The sequence below is a fragment of the Hemiscyllium ocellatum genome, chromosome 21 (genome assembly GCF_020745735.1).
Source record: "Hemiscyllium ocellatum isolate sHemOce1 chromosome 21, sHemOce1.pat.X.cur, whole genome shotgun sequence".
NCBI lineage: Eukaryota > Metazoa > Chordata > Chondrichthyes > Orectolobiformes > Hemiscylliidae > Hemiscyllium > Hemiscyllium ocellatum.
In genome coordinates, this window is record NC_083421.1 from 66,428,713 (window position 1) to 66,445,786 (window position 17,074).

Genomic DNA, 17,074 nt, shown 5'->3' on the forward strand with positions numbered 1-17,074 from the left:
CCAGTCTTCAGGGGTCTCACCTGTAGTGATTGACAATGCAAAAATATCAGCCAGGGTCCCCACAATTTCTTCTCTAACCTCTTGCAGTGGTCTTGGATATATCTGGTCAGGACCAGAAGATTTTGTGGTTTTGTGCGGGGGAGATCGTGCCTTACTAACTTAATGGAGTTTTTTGAGGAAGTGACCAAGTTGATAGATGAAGGAAGGGCTATAGATGTCATATACATGGACTTCAGTAAGGCGTTTGATAAGGTTCCCTATGGTAAACAAATGGAGAAAGTGAAGTCGCATGGTGTGCAGGGTGTTCTAGCTAGGTGGATACAGAACTGGTTGAACAACAGGAGACAGAGTGTAGAAGTTGAAGGTGAAATGGAGAAAGGTGACCAGTGGTGTTCCACAGGGATCAGTGCTGGGGCCACTGTTGTTTGTAATGTACATAAATGATCTGGAAGAGGGCATTGTTGGTCTGATCAGTAAGTTTGCAGATGACATGACGATTGGTGGAGTAGCAGAAAGCATAGAGGATATGCTTATAGGTATGTCAAGAATAAAAGGATGACTAGGGTAGGTATCGGTCCAGTCAAGGATAGTAGTGGGAAGTTGTGTGTGGAGGCGGAGGAGATTGGAGAGACATTAAATCAGTACTTTTCATCAGTATTCACTCAGGAACAGGACACTGTTGCTGATGTGAATATGGAATCACAAATAATTAGAATGGATGCCCTGGAAATATGCAGGGAAGAGGTTTTGGGAATATTGGAAAGGATGAATATAGATAAGTCTCCTGGGCCTGATGGCATTTACCCCAGGATCCTATGGGAAGCTAGGGAGGAGATAGCAGAGCCATTGGCCTGGATTTTTATGTCGTCATTGTCAACGGGAATAGTACCAGAGGACTGGAGGATAGCGAATGTGGTCCCATTGTTCAAGAAAGGGAGTAGGGATAGCCCTAGTAACTATAGGCCAGTGAGTCTGACTTCAGTGGTGGGCAAAGTCTTAGAGAGAATGGTAAGGGATAAGATTTATGAACATCTGGGTAGGAATAACGTGATCAGGGATAGCCAGCATGGTTTTGTGAAGGGCAGGTCGTGCCTCATAAACCTTATTGAGTTCTTTGAGAAGGTGACTAAGGAAGTGGATGAGGGTAAAGCAGTAGATGTTGTGTATATGGATTTTAGTAAGGCGTTCGATAAGGTTCCCCATGGTAGGCTAATGCTAAAACTTCGGAGGTATGGCATTGAGGATACATTAGAGGTTTGGATTAGGAATTGGCTGGATGGAAGGAGACAGAGGGTAGTAGTTGATGGATTATGTTCATCTTGGAGCGCAGTTACTAGCGGTGTACCACAAGGATCTGTTTTGGGACCATTGCTTTTTGTTATCTTTATAAATGATCTAGAGGAAGGACTTGAAAGCTGGGTAAGCAAGTTTGCGGATGACACAAAAGTCGGTGGAGTTGTGGATAGTGAGGAAGGAAGTGGTAGGTTACAGCGGGATATAGATAAGTTGCAGAGCTGGGCGGAAATGTGGCAAATGGAATTCAATGTAGCTAAGTGCGAAGTCATTCACTTTGGTAGGAATAACAAGATGATGGATTACTGGGCTAATGGTAGGCTACTTGGTAGTGTGGATGAGCAGAGGGATCTTGGTGTCCATGTACACAGATCTCTGAAAGTTGCCACCCAGGTAAATAGTGCTGTGAGGAAGGCATATGGTGTACTGGGCTTTATTGGCAGAGGAATTGAGTTCCGGAGTCCTGAGGTCATGTTGCAGTTGTATAAGACTCTGGTGAGGCCTCATCTGGAGTATTGTGTGCAGTTTTGGTCGCCATACTATAGGAAGGATGTGGAAGCTTTAGAACGAGTGCAGAGGAGGTTTACCAGGATGTTGCCTGGAATGGTAGGAAAATCTTATGAGGAAAGGCTGAGGCACTTGGGGCTGTTCTCATTGGAGAAGAGTAGGTTTAGGGGAGATCTGATAGAAGTGTATAAGATGATTAGGGGTTTAGATAGGGTAGATACTAAGAACCTTTTACCGCTAATGGAGTCAGGTGTTACTAGGGGACATAGCTTTAAATTAAGGGGTGGTAGGTATAGGACAGATGTTAGGGGTAGATTCTTCACACAGCGGGTTGTGAGTTCATGGAATGCCCTGCCCGTATCAGTGGTGAACTCTCCTTCTTTATGGTCATTTAAGCGGGCATTGGATAGGCATTTGGAAGTTATTGGGCTAGTATAGGTTAGGTAGGATTCGGTCGGCGCAACATCGAGGGCCGAAGGGCCTGTACTGCGCTGTATCCTTCTATGTTCTATGTTCTAGGACTGTCAAAGAACACAGGAGAATATAGGTAGATTGGAGAGTTGGGCAGAGAAGTGGCAGGTGGAGTTCAATCCAGGCAAATGTGAGGTGATGCATTTTGGGAAGTCTAATTCTAGAGTGAGTTATACAGTGAATGGAAGAGCTTTGGGAAAAATTGATGAGCAGAGAGATCTGGGAGTTCAGGTCCATTGTACCCTGAAGGTGGCTGCACAGGTGGATAGAGTGGTCAAGAAGGCATATGGTATGCATGCCTTCATTGGACGGGGTATTGAGAATAAGAGCTGGCAGGTCATGTTAAAATTGGACAAGACTTTGGTTCAGTCGCATTTAGAATACCGTGTACAGTTCTGGGCGCCACATTACAAAAGGATGTGGATGCTTTGGAGAGGATGCAGAGAAGGTTTACCTGGTATGGAAGGTGCTAGCTATGGAGACGAGGTTGAGTAGGTTTGGATTATTTTCATTAGAAAAAAGCAGATTAAGGGAGGACATGATTGAGATCTACAAAATAATGAAGGGTATAGACAAGGTAGATAGAAAAAAGCTTTTTCCCAAGGTGAGGGTTTCAATAACTAGAGGTCATGTGTTCAAGGTGAGAGATGAAAAGTTTAAGGGGGATATACGCGGCAAGTACTTTACACAGAGGGTGGCAGGTGCCTGGAACATGTTGCCAGCTGCGGTAGTAGAGGTAGGCACGGTAGACTCATTTAAGGTGCATCTGGACAGATGCATGAGGTGGTGCGGAGCAGAGGGATACAGATGCTTAGGAATTGGGCAATAGGTTTAGTCAGTGGATTTGGATCGGCTCAAGCTTGGAGGGTCGAAGGGCCTGTTCCAGGGCTGTAAATTTTCTGTGTCCTTTGTTCTTAATAGACAGCACTAGTCTGTACTGATTTTGTAGACCAACAGGTCGATTCGCCGTTTTGGGGATATTAAACAAATGGTAAACCAGTTTTTGCAGCTGGATAGATACCCTTTGATTTATAAACAAAGTGACAGGGAGGACTATCTTTCATGAAGCTGGACATGAGCCATGTGTACTTGCAATTGCAGTAAGATGAGCATTCCCAGAAGTATGCTACACTTAATACCCGTATGGGTTTGTACCAATATACAAGACTGCCATTTGGGGTATTGTCAGCTTGTGCATTTTGTCAGTGGACGATGGAGAACATTTTAAAACATCTACACTAGGTCGCCATTTATCTAGATGATGGGTTAACAACAGGGAAAACCAATAATGCGCACTTACTGAACTTGAACATTGTCCATAGATATTTTCCCCAGGTGTGCATACACCTTAGAAGGAAAATAAAATGTGTTCCAGGCACCGCAAGTGATCTACACGGGCTGCCGAGTTGATAAGATTGGGTTTTATCCATTGGGAGATAAAGTGAGGGCAATCAAAAGTGCCCCAGCTCCAGTGTCTGTACTGGAGCTTAAGGTCTTTCCTAGGGCCAGCTGGTGAATTATTGTGGGAAGTTCAAACATAACCTGGCCTCCATCCTGGCATCATTGCATCAACTCTTTAAAAAAAGTGTCAGCCTTGGAAATGGTCGCTTAGCCAAGCCCTAGTCTTCAGGGAACTAAAGAAACAGCTATCTTCCTCAACGGTATCGGCACACTGTGATCTCAAGCCAGATCTGGTATTGACATGCAATGTCTCTAACGCTAAGTGCATATAGTTACATGTTGGAAAACCGCCTGCAACGCAGACGTATTCAGCCACCTGCCACTGCCAGTGGTATTGCCACTGGAAGAGTACGTAATGATTTAAAATTTTTTGAACATACTTCCAGAAGCTGACATCTGACTTTGGACTGAAAGATTCAATCCTGGCAAAACTGGAACAGCTACTGGTAATGGGGAAACCAAAGGGCCATCACAACCAGCACTTAAATCATTTTGGAGACCAGATCACAGCAGAAGATGGCATATTATTATGGGATGCAAGAGTGATTGTCTTGAGCAAAGGTGCCTGTCAGACACGAACTGAACTCCATCAGGATGATCCAGGGATTTTCAACCTGAAGATGTTGGTGAGAAGTATGTCTGGTGGCCAGGCCTGGATGCAAACACAGCCACATTGCTCAGAGTACCAACAAGGATGAAAATTACTGCCAGCAGCCCAAACACATTCATGGGAATGGATGGGTAAACTCTAAATTCAGTTACACATTGACTATGCAGATCCTTTCACAGGCTTAATGTTCTTAGTCATTGTGGATGCCCACTCAAAGAAGTTGGACTTGCATAGAGTTCATTTGTCAAACATGGAGACAACAGAAAAACTGCGCACATTCATTTGCAATGCACGGACTTTCAGAAGTGTTCGTCATGATAATTGGCCATCGCTTACCAGCAGGGAATTCAAGTATTTTCTAAAGTTGCATGGTATTTGTTATATAAGGACAGCTCCATACCATCCATCATCCAATAGTCTTGCAGAAAGAGCAGTCCAAACATGGAAGGCGGGCTTAAAGAAATAGCCTACAGCTTCACGAGATACCAACAGTCCCAGTTCATATTTGATTATAGGGTCACCCTTCATGCAAGTGCAGGGTTAGCTCCAGCAGAGTTACTAATGGGGAGAAATTCTGTATCACGTTAAATCTGATCTTCCAGGACCGGGGCAAGGAAGGGTGAAATGGCATCAGGAATGCCAATGCCGGACACAAGTCTCCCTTTAGCCAGAGAGACAGTTTACTTTATGGGACCAAATTTGGCGTAAGAACCACGGGACCCAAGTGAACATGTGTGTGTGGAATCGCAGGAGATGGGCAAGGTCCTCAATGGATATTTCTCATGCTTACTGTGGAGAAAGACAAGATGACTTGGGAACCCGGGAAAATTATCTTGAGGAATAGTGCATGTCACAGTAGAGGAGATATTTGATGCATTAGAAGTACAAAGGTGGATAAATCTCCTGGTCCTGACCAGATATATCCAAGAACTTTGCAAGAGCTAGAGAAGAAATTGTAGAGGTCTGGCTGATATTTTGCATCATCGTTAGCTACGGATGAGGTCCCAGACGACTGGAGGGTAGCAAATGTTGTGCACTTATTTAAGATGGGCTGCAAAGAAAAGCCTGGGAACTATAGACCAATAAGCTTAACATCTGTGGTAGGTAAGTTACTTGAGAATACTCTGAGGGATAAGATATACATGCATTTGGAAAGATAGGGTTTGATTAAGAGTAGTCAACAAGGCTTTGTGTGGGGGAGATCATGCGTACAAATATGTTAGATGTCTTTGATGAAGTGACAAGGAAGGTTGACGAGGGCAGGGTGGTAGACGTTGTCTACAAGGATTTCAGTAAGCCTTTGTTAAGGTACCACATGATAGGCTGCTTTGGAAGGTTAGATCACATAGAATTCAGGGGGAGCTAATAAATTGGATACACAGGCAAAAGTGGGTACTGCAGATGCTGGAGATTAGAGTCATGATTAGAGTAGTGCTAGAAAAGCACAGCAGGTCAGGCAGCAGCCGAGGAGCAGGAAAATGGATGTTTCAGGCAAAAGCCCTGCATGAGGAATGAGGCTGGGAACCTCAGGTTGCAGAAATAAATAGGAGTGGGTGGGGCTGGGGAGGAGATAGCTGAGAGTGCGATTGGTGGATGGAGGTGGGGGTAAAGGTAATAGGTCGGAGGGGAGGGTGGAGCGGATAGATGGGAAGGAAGATTGACAGGAGGGACAAGGGATGAGGACCATGATTAGTAAGTTTGCAGGTGACACTAAAATATGTGGTATTGTGGACCGCGAGGAAGATTATCAGAAATTGCAGCAGGATCTTGATTTATTGGAACTGTAGTCAGGTGGCGGAGGGAGAGAAATGAGGAAACTAGTGGTCAACATTGACCCCAGTTGCAATCTTCCAGCTCAGCACTCTCCTGGTGACCTGTCCCACCTGTCAATCCTCCTTCAGACCTATCCGCTCCACCCTCCTCTCCAAACTATCACCTTTACTCCAACTCCATCCACCTATTGCACTCTCAGCTACCTTCACCCAGCCCCAATCCCCTCCCATTTATCTCTCTACCTCTGAGGCTCCCAGTCTCATTCCTCGTGAAGGCTTTTGCTCAACATGTCGATTTACCTGCTCCTCAGATGCTGCCTGACCTGTGCTTTTCCATTAGATACACAACTGGCTTGATGGTAGGAAGCAGAGGGTAATAGTGGAAGGATACTTGTTGGACTGGAGGCCTGTGACTAGTGGAGTGTCTCAAAGGTCAGTGCTGGCTCCATTGTTGTTTGTTATCTATATCAATGATTTGGATGAGAGTGTAAAAGGCATGATTAGCAAGTCTGCAGGTGACACTAAAATATGTGGTATTGTGAACCGTGAGGAAGGTTATTAGAAATTGCAGCAGGACCTTGGTCAGCTGGGGAAGTGGGCCTAGAAATGGCAAATGGAGTTTAACATATAAAGTATGAGGTCTTGCATGTTGGGAAGTCAAATCAAGGTAGGAGGGTCTTAAGAAGTGTAGTGGAACAGAGGGACCTTGGAGCTCAGGAGTACAGTTCTCTGAAAGTGGAGTCAGGACAGTGAAGGCAGCTTTTGGCACACTAGCTGGCCTTCATCAGTCAGGGCACTGAATATAGAAGTTAGGAAGTTATGTTGCAGTTGTACAGAACATTGGTGAGGCCGCACTTGGAATATTGTGGAGAAAGCGAGGACTGCAGATGCTGGAAGTTAGTGCCGAAAAGCTTGGCACTTCAAAAGCAGAGCAGGTCAGACAGCATCCAAGGGCTTGATGAAGGGCTTATGTTTGAAACATTGACTCTCCTGCTCCTCGGCAGCTGCCTGACCTGCTGCGCTCTTCCAGCGCCATACTTTTCGACTTGGAGTATTGTGTTCAGTTTTGGTCACTTTGCTATTGGAAGGATGTTATTAAACTGGAAAGAATGCCGTAGAAATTTACAAGGATGCTACTAGGACTCAATGGTCTGAGTTGTGGGGAGAGACTGAACACGTTAGGACTTTTTCTTTAGAGGTTAGGAGACTGAAGGGGAACCTTATAGAGGTGCATGAGACCATGATAGGCATGGATAGGGTGAATGAACTCAGTCTTTTTCCCCAATGTTGGAGAATCAAGGACTAGAGGGCATCAGTTTAAGGTTAGAGGGGAAAGAATAAAAAGGAATCTGAGAGGCAACTTTTTTTACACAGAGGGTGGTACACATATGGAATGAGCTGCCAGCAGAAGTGGTTGAGACAGATACATTAACAATATTTAAAAAGCATTTGGACAAATACATGGATAGGAAAGGTTTAAAAGGATATGGGTTGCGAGTGTGTTGCTGGAAAAGCACAGCAGCTCAGGCAGCATCCGAGGAGCAGGAAAATCGATGTTTCAGGCCAGAGTCCTTCATCAGGAATGGCTCCGGCCCAAAATGTCAATTTTCCTGCTCCCCAGATGCTGCCTGACCGGCTGTGCTTTTCCAAAATACATTCTCAACTCTAATCTCCAGCATCTGCAGACCTCACTGTCTCTTAGAAGGATATGGGCCACGTGCAGGGAAATGGGGTTAGTGTGGATGGACATTTTGGTCAGCTTGGACCAGTCTGGGCCGTAGGGCCTGTCTTCAGGCAGTAGTACTCTATGAATGGCTCTGCATGGGTAAGAGGCATGGTCCACCTAAGATCAGATCCAGTGGTGTATAAAGTTCAGGTAGGTGCAATGGTGCTGAACAAGTGCATGGATAATATGGGAGGTGAAAAATCTCAAATGGTGTGGGGATAAAACACGCCCTGCTCTGCGAATGCCTTTTTGGCTGTTCTGACGGCCATGGGTTTTCCTTCTCCATCAAGTGTTGAAGATACCTTGGAATCTGAGATGGACATGGCAGATGTTGCTGTCTTGACGACTTTGCCATCTTAAGAAGAGAATAAATTTCTTCCAAGACATTCCAGGTGCAGGAGACGAGCTACTGCGTATTACACACTGTCCTTAATAGATCAGAAGTCACATGACACCTTATTAAAGTCCAACACATTTATTTGAAATCACAAGCTTTTCAAATGCCGCTCCTTTGTCAGGTGAAGTGAAGAGAAGCATTCGGGCACAGAATTTATAGGTACAGAGATCAAAAGATTGTACAAATGGTGTGAGTGGAGTGTCGACCCGCTGAATAATAAGTATTTGCAGGTGATCAAAAGTATCAGACGGTGAAAGTAAAGTGTCAACAGCTGAATAGCAAGTGAAGGGATGATTTATAATTCAATTAATTGAGGCGCACAGATAATTACAAAATATTTAAAATAAGATGGTGCTGGAAATAAATCATAAGAGTCGTATGCTGAGGGTTTAACCAAATAAGAAATCCAAAACTGTACAAACTAATTAAGGTAGGGAGATCATAACAAATTAGCAAGATGATGGAGTCAAAACAGAACAGTAAGGAAAATTTTATAGATACAGAACAGTATGGTGGGGTTATTTGTAGCATGACCTGAACCCAAGATCATGGTTCAGGCTGTCTACATGGGTACGGAACTTGGCTATCGGTTTCAGCTCGGCAATTCTGCACTGTTGTGTATCTTGAAGGCTGCCTTGGAGGACGCTTATCTGAAGATCAGAGGTTAAATGTCCTTGACCGCTGAAGGGTTTCCTGACTGGGAGGGAACATCCCTGTCTGACGATTGTTGCGCAGTGTCCATTCATCGGTTATCATAATGTCTGCACGGCCTCATCGATATACTATGCCTCAGGATATCTTTGCCTGTAGCTCGTAAGGTAGACAATATTGGCCGAGTCATATGAGTATCTGCTATGTACATGGTGAGTGGTGTTCCCACATGTGATGGTAGTATCCATGTCAATGATCTGGAATGCCTTGTAGAGGTGCAAGGTCAGTGTTGTCCTGAAGGCTGGGTAGCTTGCTGTGAAAGATGAGCTGTTTAAGGTTTGGCAGTCGTTTGAAGCTGAGAAGTGGAGGCGTAGGGATGATCTTGGCGAGATGTTCGTCGTCATCGATGACACGTTGAAGGCAGTGAAGAACAGTTTCTCAGCTCTGGGGAAGTACTGGATGACAAACGGTACTCCATCTACTTTTAAAAAGAGAGAACTGGCCCATGTCCTCTGACTCAGGGAGAGGAATGTAGTGATTGTAATGAGTCTAGATTAGAGTGGTGCTGGAAAAGCACAGCAGGTCAGGCAGCATCCGAAGAGCAGGAAAATCGATGTTTCGGGCAAAGGCCCTTCATCAGGAATGAGGCAGGGAGCCTCCGGGATGGAGAGATAAATGGGAGGGGGGGGTGGGGCTGGGGAGAAAGTTGCCAAAAGTACAATAGATGGATAGAGGTGGGAATGAAGGTAATAGGTCAGAGAGGAGGGTGGGGTGGATAGGTGGGAATGAAGATTGGCAGGTAGGACAGGCCATGAGGATGGTGCTGAGCTGGCAGTTCAGAACTGGGATAAGGTGAGGAGTGGGGAAATGAGGAAACTAGTGAAGTCGACGTTGATACCTGGGGTTGAAGTGTTCCGAGGCGGAAGATGAGTCGTTCTTCCTCCAGGTGTTGGGTGGTGAGGAAGCGGCGGTGGAGGAGGCCGAGGGCCTGCATGTCCTCGGCAGAGTGGGATGGGGGAGTTGAAATGTTCGGCCACGGGGCTATGGGGTTGATTGGTGCGGGTGTCCCAGAGATGTTCCCTAGTGCGCTCTGCGAGAAGGCATCCAGTCTCCCCAATGTAAAGGAAAAGGAATCAGGAGCAACGGATACAATAAATGACATTAATGGATGTGCAGGTGAAACTCTGATGGATGTGGAAGGCTCTTTTGGGGCCTTGGATGGAGGTGAGGGAGGAGGTGTGGGTGCAGGTTTTGCAATTCCTGCAGTGGCAGGGGAAGGTGCCAGGAGGGGAGGATGGGTTGTTGGGGGGGACATGGTCCTGACCAGGTAGTCATGGGGGAATGGTCTTTGCGGAAAGTGGAAAGGGGTGGAGAGGGAAATATGGGGTCTGGTTTGGAGGTGGCAGAAATGTCGGCGGATGACGGAATGTATGCGGAAGTTGGTGGGGTGGAAGGTGAGGACCGGGGTGGGGAGGTTCTGTCCATGTTGCAGCTGGAGGGGTGGGGTTTGAGGGCACGGCACATGGATGAGATGCATTGGAGGGCATCTTCAACCATGTGCGAAAGGAAATTACAGTCTTTAAAGAAGGAGGCCATCTGGTGTGTTCTGTGGTGGAACTGGTCCTCCTGGGAGCTGATTCAGCAGAGGCGGAGGAATTAGGAATACGGGATAGCATTTTTGCAGGAGGTAGGATAGGAAGAGGTATAATCCAGGTAGCTGTCGGAGTTGGTGGGTTTGTAAAAAATGACACCGTTAAGTCGGTCATCATTGATGGAGACGGAGGGGAGGGAGGTGTCAGAGATGGTCCAGATGAATTTAAGGTCGAGATGGAATGTGTTGGCGAAGTTGATGAACTGTTCAACCTCCTCGTAGGAGCACAAGGTAGCACCGATGCAGTTATCAATGTAGTGAAGGAAAAGATAGGGAGTGGTGTAACTCTGGAGGATGGACTGTTCCACATAGCCGACAAAGAGACAGGCATAGCTGGGACCCATGCGGGTGTTCTGTGATTGTAATGAGGTCAGCCAGGTGGGCCTCCTGGAATGTGTTTCATAACTGGGGCGGTTATCTGGTCTAATCAGAGAGCCTTGGCTGATATATATAAACAAAAGTGTCAGAGGTTCTGCTGAGAACTGGCTTTGAGATTGCTGGATTAGTGTCAAAGACTCTCTATATGTATATGTAGGGTGATTTGGGACACCAATCGTTTTGGAGTTATTTCACTTGCTAACAATACTAAATTTAGTAATGCAAATACACTGTAGTATGCAATGAAGGTTTACATAAATTTAAAATGTAATGCCATTTATACTTGGACAAAATACGAAGATAGTTTAAATGTGAAAACAGAAATGAAACATTTCTCTACTTACTCGTTCCCAATCCTGGGCCAGCCAATGAGGTGGACAATCTTTGGCTCCACAGGGATGTATGCCATGGGGTTTTGATTGAGGATTACATTGGGATTCAGGCATTACTCTTCCTTCTGAATTCTTGCAGTACACATGTCTTATCATTCTTCCCTGCCCACATGGCCCCGAGCACTGAACACAGAAAAAAAATCATCAATGTAACAGAGTACAGATTTTGATAATGCTTCAATTTCTTCCAACCGTATTGGAGTTATTTTTAAATTAACACAGAATAATACACTATTTGTCAGTAGTTATTGCACATGGAAATTCTAATATAAATTAAAACTTCATAAAATTAAACAATGCTCATAGATATTATTAACTTAATTCCCCAAAGAAATGTTATAGACTTCCTACCGTGGAAACAGACCATTTGAGCCAACAGGTCCACACCGACCCTCCAAAGAATATCCTACCCTTACTCTAATACCCTACATGTCCCCTGACTAATATACCTAGCCTACACATCCCTGAACACTATAGGCAATTTAGCATGGCCAATTCACCTCATCTGCACATCTTTTGGACTGTGGGAGGGCACTGGAGAACCCAGAGGAAACCCATGAAGACACGGAGAGAATGTGCAAACTCCATGCAGATAGTCACCAGAGGTCCCTGGTGCTGTGAGGCAGCAGTGCTAACAACTGAGCCAGCGTGGCGCCCTAAATGTGGCATATTATTGATAAGCATGTCCCAAGTCTTTTGATAATAATATTAGATAGAAATTATGTGCAAGGTTAAGGTGAAAAATCAGAAAATTGGCAGAAGTTATAAAAGTTTGTATTTACGCATGAATAGATTCAAGAACAGCTTCTCCCTGCTGTTATTAGACTTCTGAATGGACCTCTCAAATTTTAAATGTAATGTTGATCTCGCTCTCGTGCACCGTTTCTGCAGTCATAACTTTATGTCCTTCACTCTGTTCTATTACTATATGCATTTTGTTGTTATTATAAATCATAACTATATGTTATGATCTGCCTGTACTGTACGCAAAACAACAACTTTTCACTGTACCTAGGTACATGTGATAATAATAAATCAAATCAGATAGCGATGCTTATTTAAATATTCGGTGCAGGCAAGAGAGATCAAAATTACCTCTTTTTGCATTGTAACAGTTCTGTGATTCTATGGGTGGATGCTGAAAGGATATTTTCCTAATGGCAGAAAGCAGAACTATGGAACATCATTTAAAAATAAAGGATCACCACCTAAATCGGAATTCATGTAATGACCACTTTTATTTTTGGATCATGGATTAAAAAATGGAAAAGATATTTCTTTGAACCGAGGGACGATTGAAGAAGACATTGCAGGTTTAAAAAAAAATTGGAATTCATTCAGAGTTATATCGATAATACTGCCTTAGTTAAGCAGTGGAGGAGAATACTGGAAACCTTCGCTAAATGGATGAATGATCGGAGCAGTTTTGCCCAGTGACAGACATTTCATTAGTTTTTCCAATCAGGACAGTTGTGTGTGCATTCAGAAGAATTCAGCATAGAAAAACTTCTTGACTGGTTCCTGGGCAAATGACTACAGCTTTATGTTTGGACAATGCAGTCTGTGAAATAGAGAGCACTTAAATCTCCCTTCTGAGAGTGAAGAAGTAAAAGAAAATTCCGAGTTATTAGTGGAAGTGGTTGAGGCGGGTACATTAACAACATTTAAAAGGCATTTGAACAAATACATGAACAGGAAAGATTTAGAAGGATATGGGCCAAGTGCAGGGAAATGGGGTTAGCGTTGATGGACAGTTTGGTTGGCATGAACCAGTTTGAGGAAAGTATATTGCAGATGATGGAGATCAGAGTCATGATTAGAGTGGGGTGGATAAGACACAGCAGGAGGTTAGGCAGGATCCAAGGAGCAGGAAAATCGCTGTTTCGGGCAAAAGCCCTTCATGAGGAATGAGGCAGGAAGCCTTGGGGGGTGGAGAGATTAATGGAAGGGGGTGGGGCTGGGAGGAAGATAGCTGAGAGTGCAATAGATAGATGGAGGTGGGGGTGAAGGTGATAGGTCGGAGAGGATGGTGGAGCAGATAGATGGGAAGAAAGATTGACAGATGGGAGAGACCACGAGGACGGTGCTGATCTGGAAGGTTGGAACTGGGGTAAGGTGGGGGGAGGAAAATGAGGAAACTGATGAAGTCCACATTGATGCCATGGGGTTGAAGTGTCCCAAGGCAGAAGATGAGGCGTTCTTCCTCCAGGCATTGGGTGATGAGGGTGTGGCGATGGAGGAAGCCCAGCACCTGCATGTCCTCGGCAAAGTGGGAAGGGGAGTTGAAACGTTCAGCCACGGGGGTGGTGGGGTTGAATTGGTGCAGGTGTCCCGGAGATGTTCTCCAAAGTGCTCTGCGAGTAAGCGTCCTGTCTCCCCAATGTAGAGGAGACTGCATCAGGTGCAACGGATACAGTAAATGACATGTGGAAGTGCAGGTAAAACTTTGATGGATGGGAAAGGCTCTTTTGGGGCCTTGGATGGTGGGGGGGGGGGGGGGGGGGGGGGGGGGGGGGGGGGGGGGGGTGTGAGCACAGGTTTCACAATTCCTGCGGTGCCAGGGGGAGGTGCCAGGAGGAAACAGTAGGTCGTTAGGGGTCGTGGACCTGAATAAGTAGTCGTGGAGGGAATAGTCTTTATGGAAAGTGGATAGGGGTGGGCTGGGAAATATATCTCTGGCGGTGGGGTCTATTTGTAGGTGGCAGAAAAGGCAGAGGATGATGCAATGTATGCGGAGGTTGGTGGGGTGGAAATTGAGCACCGGGGGTTCTGTCCTTGTTGCGGTTGGAGGGGTGGGGTTTGAGGGACGTGGATGAGATGTGCTGGATGGCATTATCAACCATGTGGGAAGGGAAAGTGCGATCTTTAAAGGAGGAGGCCATCTGGTGTGTTCTGTGGTGGAACTGGTCCTCCTGGGAGCAGATGAGGCAGAGGAGGAGGAATTGGGAATAAGGGATAGCATTTTTGGAGGAGGTAAGGTGGAAAGAGGTGTAATCCAAGTAGCTGTGGGAGTCGGTGGGTTTGGAGAAAACGTTAATGTTGAGTCGGTCACCGTTGATGGAGATGGAGAGGTCCAGGAAGGGGAGAGAGGTGTCAGAGATGGTCCAGATGAATTTAAGGTCGGGGTGGAATGTGTTGGTGAAGTTGATGAACTGTTCATCCTCCTCGTGGGAGCACGAGGTAACGCCAATGCAGTCATCAATGTAGCAGAGGAAAAGGTAGGGAGTGGTGCCAGTGTAACTCCGGAAGATGGACTGTTCCACATAGCCGACATAAAGGCAGGCATAGCTGGGGCCATGCGGGTGCACATGACTACCCCTTTTGTCTGGAGGGAGTGGGAGAATTTGAAGGAGAATTGTCCTCCATGCTGTAGGAATCTATGAGTCTACTCTAGCGCTTTTAATATCCCTTCTTTAAAACGAAAAAAACCCTGAGACATCTGGAAAGGTCAAATTCTTAACCCAAGAATAACTAAACTGTAGCAACTCATCGATGACATCTTAAAGGCTGTGGAGAACACGGTGTAGTTTCCTGCTCCGGGGAAATACTGAATGACAAAGGGTAATCTATCCATTAACAAAGAACTGGCCCATGTCCTCGGACTCAGGAAGGAGACCTGGACTCATGCCATAACTGTGCTTCATTGACCCTTTGCATTCTTTCCCCACTCATAATATTTGTATCTTGTATTTGTATTTGTATGGGATTTTGTTTTGAAATAGGTAGAGTTGAAGTTATCTATTTTGTGTCATTACTTAAAAACACAATTTCATTGCAATAAATAGTTATTTTTTTGTTTGATAAAACCAGGTGTGCATATTCTTTCAATCTTAATTAGACAATTTGTGACAAATTCAGAAATAGTTAGGCTTGATTTTCAGCACACTACCCAACAGAGTTGTGACAAACAGTAATTATTTCTCTCAGTGGATCATGAGATTGTGGAATTCTTATCCATGAAGGATCACTAAATATTTTTAAGACAGAGGTAGATAGATTCTACTCGAAGAAAGGAGCCAAAGGGTATTGACACAGTTAGAAAATGGAATTGAGGTCATAGTCTGGGGGATGGAATCGGATGCTATAGTGGCTGCAGCACTATGTCTCAGTGCTTTAGCCTTGAGTTGGGGGGGGGGGCACTGCACACTCTGACCAAAAGCACAATGCAATACAATTTTGAAGGGAGGTAGAAGGATTTTGAAGTGAATCGCACTGTAAAGCATGGTTGGGAAATTGTAATGAAAAGTTGAGCGGTTGTGGAATTTGAATGAGAACACCAAGCATTTTAATGTCTCATGCATGGGTCTGGGTAAGAAAACAAAGTAGGTATAGTCAGATGTAGATGGATTGGGTGAGAATTATTGGTTGATGGGATGGTTACTAGGAAGGGGATGTGGGTATTTGTGGGGTTACTGACGTGGTCAGGGTGAGGGCTGAGGATCACTCGAACAAAAACATTCAGTATCACTTTCCATAGTACTGGAAATCACAAGTGAGCAATGGAAAGAAAATGGTTGTGACCACACTGAGTGGGAAAGTAAGTGATGTGACCTGCGACGGAGGGGGCTTTGTTCAGAGGGTTTTTAAAAAGGGGAAGAATGTAGGTAATATGCCACTAAATGATTTAGTGCAAAGCCCTGTACGATATACATTCCCTGGCCACTGCACAACTGATCCTCTTTGAAGGTTGCACCTCTCTGGCACAGCCAATGCTGGACAACTCTTTTGCCATTTGTCATAGGCAGAGGCAATCACTCGCTAACGAGTATGATTGTCCACCTAGAAAATTCCATGTCACTGGTCATGGATTCTGTATGTCTTTGCATGGTTGATGAGCCTGATTCTGAAGTCATACCTCCAACAACACATCTGGCACATGTTTTCAGGAGGTGAAATTGATCCTTGGCCTTTCGTTCGTTGACATTCCTTTCTCTGGTTCCTTTTCCATGCCTCCTCTTGTCGTCTGGTATTCTCAAAGTATTCTGTCCCTTCATACAGGACTTTCTTCCAATGTGATTTCTTCTGCACGAGGGTCTCCCATGTGTTGACATCCAATGCCAGGTGCATGTCTGTAATCTATCCACTGTTTTATCTAATTGGACTGTCTTATATGTATTTGCTACTGTTACTGTTTCGTGATGTCTGAAAGTGGGGTTTGAGGTTTGTCTTCATTTCCCTGAAAACTGATTGAACAGTAGGGTTTGGGGCCTGGCTTTGCCGTTCCACTCCCTGGTAAATTGCTGTTTCTCTGTATACAGCTGTTAATGTTAACTGTTTTGTAAACTGTATTGTTTAATAAAATAAAAAAAAACAATAAACAGGAGTGTCCTGGAAGGTGTGTCAGGATGGAGCGAGAGCCGGAAGGGGCATAGGGGCAGGCTGCCTTTGAGTGGCCGGACGATGGGAGGGACAAGTGGCTTGCTGGGTTGTCAGGGGTGTCTATGATATATGCACCATTTTATTGATCGGTTTACTGGACTGTCTGTATATGATTGTGTCTACTGTTTCCTTCTTGATTGATGTAAGGTGGGATTCAAGGTTCATCCTTGTTTCCCTGTGAACTGGTTGTTTGGTGGGGTTTGGGGTCTGGCTTTGCTGCCCCTTTCCCCTGTAAATTGCTGTTTCTTGTATACAGCTGTTAATGTGAACGGTTTGTTTGTAATTTGTACTGGTTAATAAAATAAAAAAACAACAGGAGTGTCAGAAGCTCTGCTCACTCACAACCAGCTCTGAGGTATGTGTACTATGGACATTTGAATATAGAA

General features: G+C 45.0%; 1 protein-coding gene across 1 annotated transcript in view; it reads right to left on the reverse strand.

Moving 5' to 3' along the window:
- adamtsl2 (ADAMTS-like 2) overlaps positions 1-17,074 on the reverse strand; it is a 200,161-nt gene that overhangs the window by 34,599 nt on the left and 148,488 nt on the right. The window contains exon 16 of the mRNA XM_060841240.1: positions 11,262-11,432. Within this exon, the coding sequence (XP_060697223.1) occupies positions 11,262-11,432 (171 nt within the window). The remainder of the gene's footprint in view (positions 1-11,261; positions 11,433-17,074) is intronic.